Below are 15,737 nucleotides of genomic sequence, written 5' to 3' on the forward strand. Positions count from 1 at the left end.
GATAAGGAAAGTTGAGATTACAGCGGGCAGATTCTACAAAAAGGAAGGGAGAATGATATATTAAAAGATCTGGGCATGAAGATAAAACAACGTAAAGAAAATAAGCTCACTCTTAATTGTTCTTTAGGATCGAACTACCACTGAAAAAATATAGAAGTCATTTCTGAATCTGTGACTAGGGATCACAAAAATTACAGCTTTAACCTTGACACTGTCGATATTTTTGGACCAGATACATTATTGTTGTGGGAGCTACTGTGTGCATTAGGACATTTAGCAGCTTTCAGAGTTAAACCCTCTAAATGTTAGTAAAAATCCCTCAGTTATGACAACCAAAGATGTCTGCAAACTTTGCCAAATGTCCCCTTGGTAGAAAGGGGCAAAATCACCTGCAGCGGAAAGCCACTGCTTTGAGGGTGTTTGCCTAAGAAATTTATAAAGTTGGGACTTCAGAGTAACGGGCTGTACAGGGAAGAGAAGTTACTAAAAAACACAGACAAGGTCAAGTTCTGGTTTTGGTGTAATTCCAATGGGAGAATACCTCACAGGTAGATTCTTCTTCAGGGAGGTAAAATTGGAGGAGATTTGTTTGAATAATGGATGCATCTGGGAGACCTAGAACTCACATCACTTATGATCAGTTAACCCACACACACACACAGAACAAGAGGCATATGCTACGAAAAACAAATGTCTTGGCCCATAAACAAAGAAAAGTTAAACAAATACTTAAATAGAAAAAAGTATGCCAGTCTTATAGAAAGTAAATGAGGAGGCCAAATTAAGAAAGCAGGTTGGAACTGCTAAAACTCACCTAGGTATTTCTCAAAGACACCGATAATAACTTACATAAATAGGACGGTGGAGGGACAGCTCCACTAGTGCATGGGGAAAAGGGTTAAAAAAGAAAATGAAATACTTTTTTGCTGTTTGAGAAGTGGCACAAAATTTTCAAAGTCTAGGAAATCCAAATATGTGGAAAAGAGCAGTGCTAGGAGGAGTGACAAGGCAGAGGGATCAATATTCTCAAGCTCCAAGGGTCACAGGCACTGACAACAGCACCCACTGCCTTAATTCACAATAGACTAAAGTTAATGCTCCAGAACAGATGAGGGCACAGAGAAGAGAATTTCTCTAGGAGGCAGGTCCATAGACCTCAGCAGTTCCACAGCAAGAGGCATCAGCAGGAAAAATTTAAACTAATTCCCTTTTCATCAGGGAAAATGAAGATTACGCAACTATCAAGAACTTATAGTCGATCCAGTGTTAGGATTCTGGAAACACAAAACTACAGAGGAAATTAACTGGGTGTGAATCAGCCACATCTTAAGGAAGACCTGGTGACTGACTGAGATGGTAGTGTATATTTCTAGATTTTTTAGGTTGACAGGGAAGCCTCAACTGTCATTTCTTTAAGGCAGCAGTCTTAAGTGGTCTCTATTCATGGACTACTTGGAAGACTTCTTGGAAATGTGTTTGAGTTGAAAGGTTGTGCTTTCAGACAGTTGACACAGACTGAAAGTCGTTGTGGCAAATCTGAAACACGATTTTCACTCAGTGAATAAAAGTGGTCTTTTCTATTGTGCTTGGCAATAGTTTTATGGATTCGGACTATACTAAAATCTAGGTTCTAAGAACAAAACTTCTTGCAAGGGATACCTATTTTTGGTCCAAGTATTAGCTTACTTTATTTAGAATGTGAGGCTGGCACTAAAATAACTTTGCATACCTTTTAAATGTTTAGGATCCTTTAAAAAGTGGGGCACCTAAAAGAAATTTTATATGAAATAATTTAACTCCAAGAGTCTGAAAGAATAATATCCATGTCAATAAAAACAGTCAACAATTCTCCCATTGAAAAAAACTTTAGCCATCTACATAATATATCGTTGCTTAGATAGCAGTGAGATTTGACTCTGGGACTGCTTTCTTTGAAAATTTAGTAAGAGAGGGGTCTTATAGTGTTCAAATTTTACTATTGCAGATATTTTTAAAAGCAGCAACGTAGACTCAACGCATAACTCCTGTTGAGCTACTTTTAGTTTCGGAGGGTTTTCTTTTTTTCTCTGACTTCATCTACTTGAGAGCAGTTGCCATTTTTCTTTTATTACACTTCTTCTCTGTCTTTTCCATTGTTTCTGACTCAGCAGGAACCATGAGTTCTGGCTGTTTAGTCTGATCTCCTTCCTTTAAGTTCTGAATACTTGCAATTTTTTCTTTGCCTGATGATCTGTATCAGTTTCTTCAGACCTGTATAGTTCAGTTTCCTGGGGTCTCAAAGGTGGTGTCAAAACATTTTTTTGTTCTTCTGGAACTAAAAGCAAGTAGCTTAAAACAGCAATTCTTCTGCTCAGGCATGGGGTAAGTGGAAGGCCGCTGCCTCCTTGGGAGCCGAATGGACACGCCCTTCTCTCTCCGCCCCTAAAATCTACATCATCATCCTGAGCGCATGGCTCAGCATTTGCCCTCTCCACGCGGGCTCCCCCTGCCCATTTCCGCATTCCAATCTCAGCCCCGCACCCGCCAGAAATTTTGAAAAGGCCCGCCAAGAACCTGCCCTATGGTAGCTCCCCGGACGTCCTCGGCCAGCCCCTCGTCCGTGCTCACTCCCTTCATACCCAATGGAAACGCCCCCGCTTTGTTCACCTCGCCCGTCCCCAGTCTTTTAATACCCAATAGAACTACCTTGTCTTTGTTTCCCCCGTAGCCAGTCAGCTACCTCTATTCCCTATAAAGCCCCGCGCCCCAAGAAGAGAAGCGCGACTTCTTTGGCCCCTTTCCAGGACCATAGAACCTCGCCCGGGAGCTGAATAAATTGGCTTTTAATTTCCTCACTCCGGTCTCTGTTTCCTCCTTGAACTCGACGAGAAGTCTAACAGTAAGGGTCTACAGAGTGAGGGTGAGGAAACTAAACTCTACCCATCTACACAGGATATTCCACTTCCATCGGGACCACTGGTACTAGGAAGATCAGGAGACCCACCCAAAGTGGTCAGTGAGCCCCTGCCACTGGCTTCTGTCAGAAAGACTCCTTCAGGCAGCTCCCATAAGGCTCTCCTGTATCTCTGGCTCTTTCAGCTCAAGGATGCCACAAACTGAGGCCCAGCATCTTGTTCTTGTCCTAATTATGTAGTCAGGGATTTGGAAAGGCTTATTTTAATGGTTCATTCCAAGCAAGATTTAGGAGGAAGACATGCTAGGAACATATATTCTCACAGTCACCTGCCCAGAAATCACCCTCCCACATGATACTATTGTTTCTTGAAGGACCATCTCTTCTAACTTTTATGGTATTTCCACTTTATGTCAGCCTTTGATACAAGTTTCATCACTGAAAAGTTGGTGTGGTCCTAAAAATAAAGTATTTTAAAATTCTATCCAAGGGTATGTTTCCCTGTAGGAAAACAGATCCTCTTTTAATTAGCGTGATAGATATTACAATTGTACATCTATTTGCAAAATGTGAAGTAACAGTTGATAAAATTAAGCTTCCATATAACCTTCACTATTTAATTTTTCAACAATTATGTGTCAAATGCCTATTAGTTCAATTATTACCCAGTATATATCAAATGCCTACTAATTGTCTAGGTTCAGAGGATAGCCATGAACAAAGTAGACAAAAATGCCAGCTATGTCGGAGCTTGCATTCTTGTGAAATACGATCTCCATTAAAAAATAACTGTTGGGCTGGTTGTGGTGGCTCATACGTATAATCTCAACATTTTGGGAGGCTGAGGCAGAAGGATTGCTCCAGACTAGGAGTTAAAGACCAGCCCGGGCAACATAATGAGATCCTGTCTCTACAAACAACAGCCACCAAAACACAATGGGGTCACGTAGGTAACAAGGTATCTTAACTGACCTCACATGGAATTTCAGCGGGAAGCACCACTACTGGTGGCATGGCGTTTCTTGAAGCTTCTGACAGTTCTTCAATGTCCTTTCTCTGGCTTATTTCCCCAGAATGTTTTACTCGTAGTTCTGTTGGAATGTTGACCTCAATGTAGTCTTCTTCAGAATCTAGAGAAAATTTTATGAATGTAGATTATAAGTAAAGCTACAGTATTTCCATTATTGTTATAAAGACTAATTGCCAAACAACCAATGTAATTCGTATATGGAAAAACTGAGCTGAGTTTAATATAGCTGAAATAATTGAACCAATGTTAATAATATTTAAAATAATGCTTCACAATGTAACTAGTTTTATAACCTTTATGACCAAACTAAATCAACTATATAATACTATATTCATCTACTAGTTAAGTGTTTTCCAAAAAATAGAATCCAGTCACCATTTATACTTCTTCTTAATATTAAAACTGTAAATCTGTAAAACATAAAACCATTTGTTTTCCATTATGATTATTAAGGACATTTATTTTAAGTTGTAACTATTTAAATCAATTTAGTTATTTGCCGTATATATATTTCTAATTTTGAAAAACAAAAAGCATAATTATGGGACAATTACTCAATAAATTAATCTAGTATTTATTTCAAGGAAATACTAGTTTAATAGTAAAATACTAGTGCTCATCAAAATGTTAATATATTCTATGAAAACAAGTGTCTATATCAAATAAATTGGATTTCTTTATAGCAGTATTACTAAGAAGACTGAAATATGTTAATGTAAATTTTGAATCTGAAACTAGGAGCATAGTATCTGATTTTAAAAATTTTAACAGTAATTTAGCATTTAGTCTTAATCATTAAAACATTGTTCTCCACTGGAAAAGAAACGTGTTAAGAGAAATAGATAATTCTTTATTATTTGTCATTATGTAATGTCTCAAAGCCCAAAATGTTTTATTAGGGCATAGAACCAATGTGGCTAAAGTTAAGACTCTTGAAAGGAGAATGGCACATCTATAAACTCATGCCCACCCAAAAGCATACCTCAAACCCCCAGAAGGAAACTGGAAAAAAGAGAAGCAGCCCCTGACAGAAACTGGCCTGGCATCATAAGAATGTGTTGGTTTTCCAGAAGCCAGCCTGGCACTCAGAGGTGGAAGCTGGTTTTCTAATGAGCACCAACGACATCAAAATTAGACAAGGTCACTCTGTCACCATGATGAACTATGAGAGTGACAAGATCATGTTGTAATCATGTCAGAATCTAGGCAAAATAATGAACATTGCCCAAACCACAAAAATGACCAGACATCCAAACTCCTGGCTAATATGTATGACTGCTTTTTTACTAATTCCAGCTACAGCCTCATTTTATTTCTCCTCCTGCCCTCTACGTGGTGTGATCCACTCTTCCTAGCTTGTCTGGGAGTTTCCTGGTTTGGGCTTTGAAAATATCTTGACCCAGGAAACCTCTCAGTCTCAAGCAAACCAGAAAAGTTGGTTCCTTACTTCCAGGTAGAGTCAGGAATATACCATTAATATGTCAAATAACAAAATTACCCCTGCTTCTTGATAGAAGGCAAACTATATCCAAGCCCTGCTTCCTTGAACTCTCCCTCAAATCACTTAACACAAGTCTAAATCTTCCAAGTCCTTTCTATTGCTCTTTTCCTGAGATACCCAGTGGTTATTCCTATGTGCCTTCTCTTTATTGCAACAGGAAAAAAATCCAAATATTTCAAGTGCAGGTATGTTCCTGGTAGTCTTTGGCTAAGCAGCATTGACAGAATAAAAGGAAATAGTCAAAGGCAGTAGATTTGTAAGCAGTTAGAAATATTGGTCTCACTGTATCCAAAAAAAAAAAAAAAAGAGGACAAGTCACCAGCTCTATATAGATAATTCTATCAGAAAAGCAGAGTCACAAAAGAGAATCTCCCTTGAGAGGGAGGAGCTGTCTCCATGCTGTGTCTGAGAAAAAAAATGTTCTTCTGTCTTATGAAACTTGCAGAACTAAGGCACAGAACCAATGTGGCTAAAATTAAGACTCTTGAAAGAAGAATGGCACATCTGTAAACTCATGCCCACCTGGGATTTCCAGCTTCTTCTCAGTGCTAGTCTTGTTTGAAATAAAAAACAGCCCTTATTTCATTAACAATTTAAAACACTTTCATAAGTAGTTTCCCTCTCTCTCTCTCTCTCTCTCTCTCTCTCTCTCACCTCCATACACACATACATAGACGAAAGTTCCTCCCTCTCTCTCTCTCTCACCCCCCATACACACATACATAGACACAAGTTCCCCCCCCACCCCCACACACATGCAAATCAAAATAGTGAAAAGTTGTGTAAAACTAACTCAATCATTTTGTGAGTTTGTAGAAAAACTAAGAAACAGATTTTATTTAATACACCTTAAAAGAAGGAGAAGTCATTCTACCATGACAGTACCTAGGATTTTCTGCCAATTCTTCTGTGATATTAGGTAAAAAATAGTTATATTATTTACTCTGGGGACATAATCACAGATATACAAAAAGATTTATTTCTATGAATATTCACAGCCGTACTGTTTGTAATACAGAAAATAGGAAGCAATCTAAGAAAAAGGACAAGATAAAAATATGCTATGTGATAGAAGTTGTCACTAATAAAAATTCTATCAAGGATTATTTAACAACAGGAATAAGTTTATGATATAACTGAAAAAAATTCAAGTTACAAAATTGTCAATTTAGTAGGTACCCATTCTAGTAAAATAAAAACTGTACATATACAGAGCTATGTGGTAGGAATTAAAGACATAGGCTTGAATGAATGAGAATAGACTAGACATATATATATGTATATATACCAAAAATGTTGAGTGGTTATTTCTAACTCGTGGGTTATATGTAATTTACTAGAGAGATATAAATATATAATATTACTAACATTTACTAATACAGTATATGTAATACATATTCCGATATTTCTACATTAAAATGTATTATTTTATAGGGTTAAATCATGTATGTACATTTAATTCAAGTAGAGAAATGAACTGATGAAGATTGCAGACTGAGAACACGTATCTATTTTTCTTCTCTACAACATATAAATTCAATAATAGAAAAGATTGTTTTTAAGATAATGAATGTATTAGAGCACTAGAAATTGATAAATGGTGCAATTACGTAAGAAAACATTTGGGGGTTTCTCAAAGATAAAAGTTAATCTGGAATTAAATGAACAGAGATATCACAGAAGAGAAAACAGAGACCAAAACATGTTTGGGAAAGACAACTTCAAATAGAAAATTCATTTTCCAAAACTAATTACTTTCCAAAACTTAAGAAACCACCAACTCAAAATTTGAAGAGCAGAAGAAGGTCCTGGGACAAAGATAACAAGTTAAAACCTAATTTGGAACAGAGATAACTGGGACTTTCCCAGTTGCTATTTCTACTGAGCAAAAGGAAGTTTTGCTTTTGCCCTAAGAATAAAACTAGACTATTTTAAAAAAAGAACAGTTCGCTAATACTGGGACTAGATAAGGCAACAGAATGGAACCTAATGTACTTGCCACCTTTCCCAAAGACAGCAGAGAAAGAAAAACTGGTAAGAGAAAGGCTAACTCCAGCATTTTTTTTCTAAGGGTTCAATTTGTAGGGCTGGCTGTCTACTGTGTAGGCGTTTTGACAAGGAGGGTAATAGGAGAAAATACTATTAAGTGACAGTGATTCTCAACTAAAAATATAAACCATCACCCAAGATTTATACCCTATCTTTCTACCTTATCACCCACCCAAATTCACTCATTCTTCCTTTAAGGCACCTTTTCCCACCAACACCTTAGTCAAACTTGACACACAGAAATGGTACAATACCTGCAACTCAAGAGTGTAGTCATGGGACCAGCAGCTTATTAAAAATGCAGACTTCCAACCTCCATCCCAGACCTACTGAGTCAGATTCTGCACTTTAAAGAATTGCCAGTGAGTTGAATTGTGAACAGCAGTGTATAGTAAGAATTTATATCTTAGTATATCTTTCCATAAGATTATATTAGCAACAGCCATTAACTGAAATTATATGATGTATTTATCTGTTTCCTTGTTTCTTGTCCACCTCATCTAGAATGCAAATTTTTTAGGTCAGCCTTTTTTTTTTCAACCTCTGTATCTCTAGTGCATACAGTTGTGCCTGGCACATGGTAGACGCTTAATAAATGCTTGTTGCCTGGTTTAAATAAGTAAATCATGCATACTTAGTTTTTTTTCTTAATCAAATAAATCCATGAGTACTTAGATTTTTTTAAAAAATGGCTTATATCTCAAGGACAGTAATTTATTCTATCTACCACATACCGTGCTCTGAAAAAGGCTTAAGGAAATATTATGGCTGATTTGATGATCTATACAGATCATTCAAACTTTTGCAACATCAGCAATAAGCCTGTTTTGCTTTCGTACCATTTGTGTGTTCACTGGAGTAGCATTTTAAATTTTCTTCAAGAACTTTTCCTTCGCATTCACAACTTGGCTCACTGTTTGGAGAAAGAATCCTAGCTTTCTGCCTGTATTGGCTTTCAACACACCTTTCTTACTAAGCTTAATCATTTCTAGCTTTTGATTTTAATTGAGAGATGTGGGACTTTTTCTTTCATTTGAACACTTGAAGGCCATTGTAGGCTTACTAATTGGCCTAATTTCAATGGTGTTTTGTGTCATGGAATAGGGAGGCCCAAGTAGAGGGAGACCGATGGGTGAATAACGAGCCAGTGGAGCAGTCGGAACAAACAAACATCTATTGTTCACTGTCTTGTATGGTGCAGTCCTTGGCACCCAAAACAATCACAATGGTAACACCAAAGATCATTTGTCACCAAAAACCACAACAGACAGAGAAAGGGGGCAGAGACAGACAGGGGTAGAGGAAGCAGCAGAAAAGCTCTGGAAGCTCAATGGGTCCCCGAACAGCCATTCCTCCCTGGCACCAAAGGGATCCATCAGGAGGATCCAGAGGAGCAGGAGGTAAAACTCCACAGGGAGAAGGAATTCTCTAGAGGAACTTTGTCACAATTTGAACGGGGCAAGAAGCCTCCTGGCCAGAACTCAGGGGAGGGCATGAATCCAGCAAAATCGTGGAACCAACCCAAACGTCCATCAGTCAACAAGTGAATAAAGAAACTGTGAGATATACATATATGATGGAATACTACACAATCATATAAAGGAATTAATTAACAGCATTTGCAGTGACCTGGATGAGATTGGAGACTATTATTCTAAGTGAAATAGCTCAGGAATGGAAAACCCAACATTGTATGTCCTCACTGATATGTGGGAGGTAAGCTGTGAGGAGACAAAGACATAAGAATAATGCCATGGACTTTGAAGACCTGGGGGTAAGACTGGGACAGGGACAAAGGATAGAAGACTACAAATATGGTTCAGTGTATTCTGCTTGGATGATGGGTGCACCAAAATCTCACAAATCACCAGTAAAAAACTTACTCATGTAACGAAATACCACCTGTACCCCAATAACTTATGGAAAAATTAAAAATAATAATAGTAAAAAAAACTAAAAGAAAAGACAAAATAAAAAAATAAAATGAATACCCATGATTTTATTAACAAACTTCTCAGGATTATTAATAACAACTAATAAATATTGAACATTGACTGTGTGCCAATATTCTTAGTGCCTTGCATATATTAATACGCTACCTGTGCGTGGGCGCTTGCTCGCAGGCACACAGACACACACACACTCTACCAACCCAAGAGACAGGCAATATTATCCTCATTATATGGATTGCTTTGAACAAATATTTACCACTCAACTATGTACCAGGTGCTATTCAGAATGCAGAGGACGTGGTGGTAAGCCTTCCTTCATTGGACTTGCAATCTAACAAGGGGAGGCAAAATCTGGGGCATAGCAGATGCTGACAGGGAGTGTGAGGAAAGGGGATGGGTGCTGCCATTTTAAATAAGGAAAGTAAGGTTCTGAGCAACAAATGAACTCTTTTAAGACCACGAGGCTAGTTATTGCTGAAATCAGGAAAACACCTAGCTAGTCAGACTTCAGAGGACCTTGATCACTACCAGATACGGTTTGGCTCTGTGTTCTCACTCAAATCCCCAGTGTTGAAGGAGGAACCTGGAGGGAGGTGATTAGATCATGGGGTTGGTTTCCCCCATGCTGTTCTCATGATAGTGAGTTTTCACAAGATCTGATGGTTTAAAAGTGTAGCACTTCCCTTGCACTGTCCATCTCCTGGTACCAAGTAAGATATTCCTTGCTTTCCCTTCTGCCATGATTATGTTTCCTGAGGTCTTCCCAGCCATGTGAAACTGTGAGTCAATTAAACTTCTTTACTTATAAATTACCCAGTCTTGGTTGTTCTTTATAGCAGTGTGAAAACAGACATGTACACTACCCTATACTGTTTCCCAACCCACAGTTTTATCCTTGCATATGGCAGTCAATTTATCACAGGAATTATCTGATACATTCAAAGACACAAAATTTTCAGAGCTGATAAAAGCAACATATGGCCCAAATCTCTAGTGAAAACATCTGAGGCATTAATTCTCACTATAGCATAAGATTATACCTTATTTGACATTACACTGATATTTTAGTTAGGATTGCTAATTTACATAGAAATGGCAATTTATGTGTAAGTATGTTTATCAGTTCTTGTTGCTTACTCAATTATCTCACAAAGATGATTTACTTTACAAAGAATTCTCAGAGGCAGTTATATGTTGTCAATTGGTTTTCACTGCTAGAGAAAATGATTATTTATTGTGTCAAATGTGGAATCCTTATCAATAGGTAATAATGATTCTTCTTGGTCTAAAACAGGTTTGAAGAAGACAGGTAAGTATCTCAGTTGTTTTCCCTCAAGTAGCTTCAAATTATTTACAATTATCTAGAAGTAGAACTTGAGTTTTGACAGCAGGCTTTTTTTGGCATGTTTTTCAAAAAATGTCCACCAACATTTTACACATTTTAAATATTAATCGACATATTAATCTAATATATTTAAGAATATTTTCATAAAGTTTCAGGGATGCTATATCTGAGGATTTTAACTTGTACATTTAAAATATCTTACTGCTGTATGTACACAAATAACTTAGTGATATGGCATCTTTTTAAGTGTTTTAATTTTTAGTTTGTGTGGGTACATAGTAGGTATATATATATTTATGGGATATGTGAGATGTTTTGCTTCAAGCATGCAATAAATAAAAATCACATCATGGAATGGAATAATTTTTAGTTTCCTATTTTCATGTGACTAGATAAAATGATTTTGAAACTGCTTGCTTCCATATAAAGCAAACTTCTAAATGATATTTTAATTTCCTTTCACTTTCTCAGAAATAGTATATATAAGTATATCCTATCCTCAACTTCAAAATTTATACAAACTGAGTCTACTTACCTTTGAGACAGAAATAAGTTTTGTTTTTACCCCCATTTATTCTTTAGGATATGTTAAGTTGGAAAAGGTCCCTTTCCAATTGGTCTAGGAAAATGTTACTTGAGGATTCCTCTATTGATAGATAAAGCCCTAAGAGAAGCTTGTTTGGGGTTGGTGTAAAAGTAAGGTAATAAATAGGTATTAAGTTTTGACTATGTCTCAAATGCCCTATGTAGAGATTTGTATCCATAATCAGATTTAATCCTGACATTCATCCCAAGGGATGCAACCATTATTTTCTGAGAATTATGATTTTACTGAGAAGCATTAAGGTTTTAAAAAGTTAAACTAACTGTCATAGGTCACAAAGCTTCACATAAACCCAGGTCTGTCTAACTCCAAACCCTCTGGCTCTTGGTCATAAAATTATTCTTTGCACTGAGGGTAAAAGGCCTTTAGCAGATCCACCTACATCTTGTCCTTCCCCAGCCTCACAGGAGAAGTTCTAGCAAGTGGGCCTTGTCAGCAGACTTGCTTGTGTTCTGAGACAGGAGGGGCCTCAGGACACACCTGGTTTGCTTCATGTGTGATAATGCTCTTCCATTCTAGCCATTCCAATCTTCTCACCAGTTCTGGAATGTAACCACAATCTTTCATTCCTTCATGCACGCTCTTCTCTTTTTGCCTGTTGGGCCTGACCCCATTTTTCCTTCTAATTACTTTTCAACACTCACAACAGTGGTTGCTTCTAGTGGAAGATCCTTCCCAACTTCCACGTGGCAATAGCTCTTTGGATGCGCTGCACCTCGTTAGAACTATTGTCACGTTGCACTACATCATTTACATGTTATTTACTTTCCCGTCCCTTTCATTAGATAGTGGCCTCTGGATGTCCATAACCAATAATATTTGCATCCACCTCAAGTCCATGGATTAAAGGCCTGCCACACAGAAAAAGTTCAGTAAAAGTCCGCTGATTTGGCTAAAACCATTATTTAGTGGACAAGCAGCCAAACCAAAGGGGAATACATGGATTCCAAAGCAATATAATTATTCTTGTAGCCATATACTTAGAAGAAAATTATGCAAAAACAATATACTAGACTTTTCTGGTTTATAGAAAAAGTATCACTAATATCTAAGTGAGTTTCAGGGTTATGAGAAAGCATTCCTAGCATTTGAATATAACAATAAAAGAAAAAAATGATAAAATGTATAATGCTAATGTTTCAATTAACAATGTGAAAATACATCCCAGAGATCAAAAGGATAAGATGAAGAAAGCATCTGAATGCATTATGATCAGAGTAATTTGGTACAATTAACATGCTCTTGAAGAAGTCACTATGGGACACCATTTTACGTCATTTAATCAAGATTAATATAGTAGAATATTTATCAGAAAAGTACAAAATAGGGAAGTAATACTGACAAGGAAGAGTGAAAATAAATCTTACTATAATAAGACCAAAGTAGGTGTACTAAGAAGATGGTATATTTAAAAAGTAGGTAGCATTTTTTGTTTACAATTTTGAAATATAAAGTCTAAAATTAAAAAAAACAGATTTTTATATGAAAAAGAAAATTTTTCCAATAGAAAACTCAGAAAATTATTTACTTTAAAAGTTTTAAGTTTTCTAAGTATTACTATACTGTTAGAGACGGAAAAATTTTCTAAAGCTCACTTAGCATGAGAAGCTAACTGAAATTGAATTTAAATAAATTGCAAGTTTATAAGTATAAATCAAGATATGATGTCAAGACATTAAATATGTTAAACTGTTACACTCTTGTTAAACCTAGAATGCAGAGGTGCTAAACAAAAGCTGAGAATCTCTCATGACTGAAAATATAGGTGATGAGGAAAGGGAAAATTCACCACCCGTGACAGCGTTAACTCAGCTGTCCATGTGTCCAGGTTTTTATATTTCAGGATGACAATACTGTCACCTTGGATTTCATCCTAGACCCTGAAATATAAAAACCTGCACACATAGATTAGACTTGAGTATGTATATATCTAGGAAATCAGGAATGATCTAATTCTAAGTACCCTAAACATTTTTTCAAAGTAAAACCAAAATTTGTTCGATAATGTAGTTATTTGAAATAGGAGTGCTGAAAGTATTTGGTCCATATTCTAACTCTGTTATTTTCTAGTTGCCTACTCTCCTCTGTTTATGCTTTTACTTAAAAATGAGAATAGTAGTAGTAACTGCACCTAATGTTTTAGAGGCAATTAAATTTTAAAATGTGTAGAAAGTTCTTACATCGGTGTTTGGCTTGTAGAAATTTATTAATGAAGGTTAGAAATTAATTTTTAAATGTAAGGAATAAAGTAATGGATCGATCATGAACAAATAATGGAAGGTAAATAATATACTCTCTTGTCTAAGGGCTACTGCCATTTGGCATTAGAACTTTGGAAAGGAGAAGCCAGTGTTCTGACTCGACATAGGTTCTACCAGATTCTTCCCCACTTCTGGACTATGGGTCTTACACAAAGAATGCAAGGTGTCATATTTCAATTTCACAATCTGTCAAATGATAATGTTTAAGGGGATATTATTTGAGACCATTTTTAATGCTAGAATTTATTTAATTTGTTTATAAGAAAGGTTTTCTCACGGTTAGGAAGAATCAGTATCATGAAAATGGCCATACTGCTCAAAGTAATTTATAGATTCAATGCTATCCCCAACAAACTACCAATGACCCTCTTCACAGAAATGGAGAAAACCATCTTAAACTTCATATGGAACCAAAAGAGAGCCCTGCATAACCAAGACAATCCTAAGCAAAAAGAACAAAGCTGAAGGCATCACACTACCTGACTTCAAATTATACTACAAGGCTACAGTAATCAAAACAGCATGGTACTGGTACCAAAACAGAGATATAGACCAACGGAACAACAGAGGCCTCAGAGGTAATGCCACACATCTACAACCATGTGATATCTGACAAACCTGACAAAAACAAGCAATGGGGAAAGGATTCCCTGTTTAATAGATGGTGTTGGGAAAACTGGCTAGCCATATGCAGAAAGCAGAAACTGGACCCCTTCCTGACACCTTACACTAAAATTAACTCCAGATGGATTAAAGACTTACATGTAAGAGCTAACACCATAAAAACCCTAGAAGAAAACCTAGGCAAAACCATTCAGGACATAGGCATAGGCAAGGACTTCATGACTAAAACACCAAAAGCATTGGCAACAAAAGCCAAAATAGACAAATGGGACCTAATTAAACTCCAGAGCTTCTGCACAGCAAAAGAAACAATCATTAGAGTGAACCAGCAACCAACAGAATGGGAAAAAATTTTTGCCATCTACCCATCTGACAAAGGGCCAATATCCAGAATCTTCAAAGAACTAAAATAGATTTACAAGAAAAAAACAAACAAACCCATTCAAAAGTGGGCAAAGGACATGAACAGACACTTTTAAAAAGAAGACATATACGAGGCCAAAAAACATACGAAAAAGTTCTCATCATCACTGGTCATTAGAGAAATGCAAATCAAAACCACATTGAGATACTACCTCACGCCAGTTAGAATGACAATCATTAAAAAATCTGGAGACAACAGATGCTGGAGAGGATGTGGAGAAATAGGAACACTCTTACACTGTGGGTGGGAGTATAAATTAGTTCAACCATTGTGGAAGACAGTGTGGTGCTTCCTCAAGGACCTAGAAATAGAAATTTCATTTGACCCAGCAATCCCATTCCTGGGTATATATCCAAAGGATTATAAATCATTCTATTTATGAAGACACATGCACATGTATGTTCACTGCAGCACTGTGTACAATAGCAAAGACCTGGAACCAACCCAAATGCCCATCGATGATAGACTGGACAAGGAAAATGTGGTACATATACACCATGGAATATAATGCAGCCATAAAAAATGATGAGTTTGTGTCCTTTGTAGGGACATGGATGAATCTGGAAAACATCATTTTCAACAAACTGACACAAGAACAGAAAATCAAACACTGCCTGTTCTCACTCATAGGCAGGTGTTGAACAATGGGTACACATGGACACATGGAGGGGAGCATCACACACTGGGGTCTGTTGGGGCAGTTAGGGAAGGCACAGCAGGGGTTGGGGAGGTTGGGGAAGATAACACGGGGTGGGGAGATAGATAAGGGAGGGATAACAGCAGGGGTGGGGAGGTTGGGGAGGGTTGGAGCAGCAAGCCACATTACCATCTATATACCTCTGCAACAATCCTGCATTATCTCCACATGTACCCCAGAACCTAAAGTACAATTAAAAAAGAAAGGTTTTTTAAAATTCTTTATATGAGGTACCAGAAAATTTTTCATATACATTTATAACTTCTATTTTTCATGATAATTCGTCTGTGAGTGGCTTATCTATAAAATTTTTGCTCCTCCCTCCATCAACATATTGAACAATTCTGTGTAATTAAG

General features: G+C 36.9%; 1 protein-coding gene across 5 annotated transcripts in view; it reads right to left on the bottom strand.

Annotated features, from left to right (window-relative positions):
- The window catches only part of BANK1 (B cell scaffold protein with ankyrin repeats 1), a 301,537-nt gene that overhangs the window by 241,138 nt on the left and 44,662 nt on the right, over positions 1-15,737 (bottom strand). For all 5 annotated transcript variants that reach the window (XM_012436540.3, XM_012436541.3, XM_012436539.3 and 2 more), the window contains exon 3: positions 3,866-4,023. In XM_012436540.3, coding sequence (XP_012291963.2) covers positions 3,866-4,023 — 158 coding nt within the window. The remainder of the gene's footprint in view (positions 1-3,865; positions 4,024-15,737) is intronic.

This window comes from Aotus nancymaae, unplaced genomic scaffold (genome assembly GCF_030222135.1).
Source record: "Aotus nancymaae isolate 86718 unplaced genomic scaffold, 86718_ANA_hifiasm-v0.15.2.pri h1tg000033l, whole genome shotgun sequence".
In the NCBI taxonomy this organism is placed as follows: Eukaryota; Metazoa; Chordata; class Mammalia; order Primates; family Aotidae; genus Aotus; species Aotus nancymaae.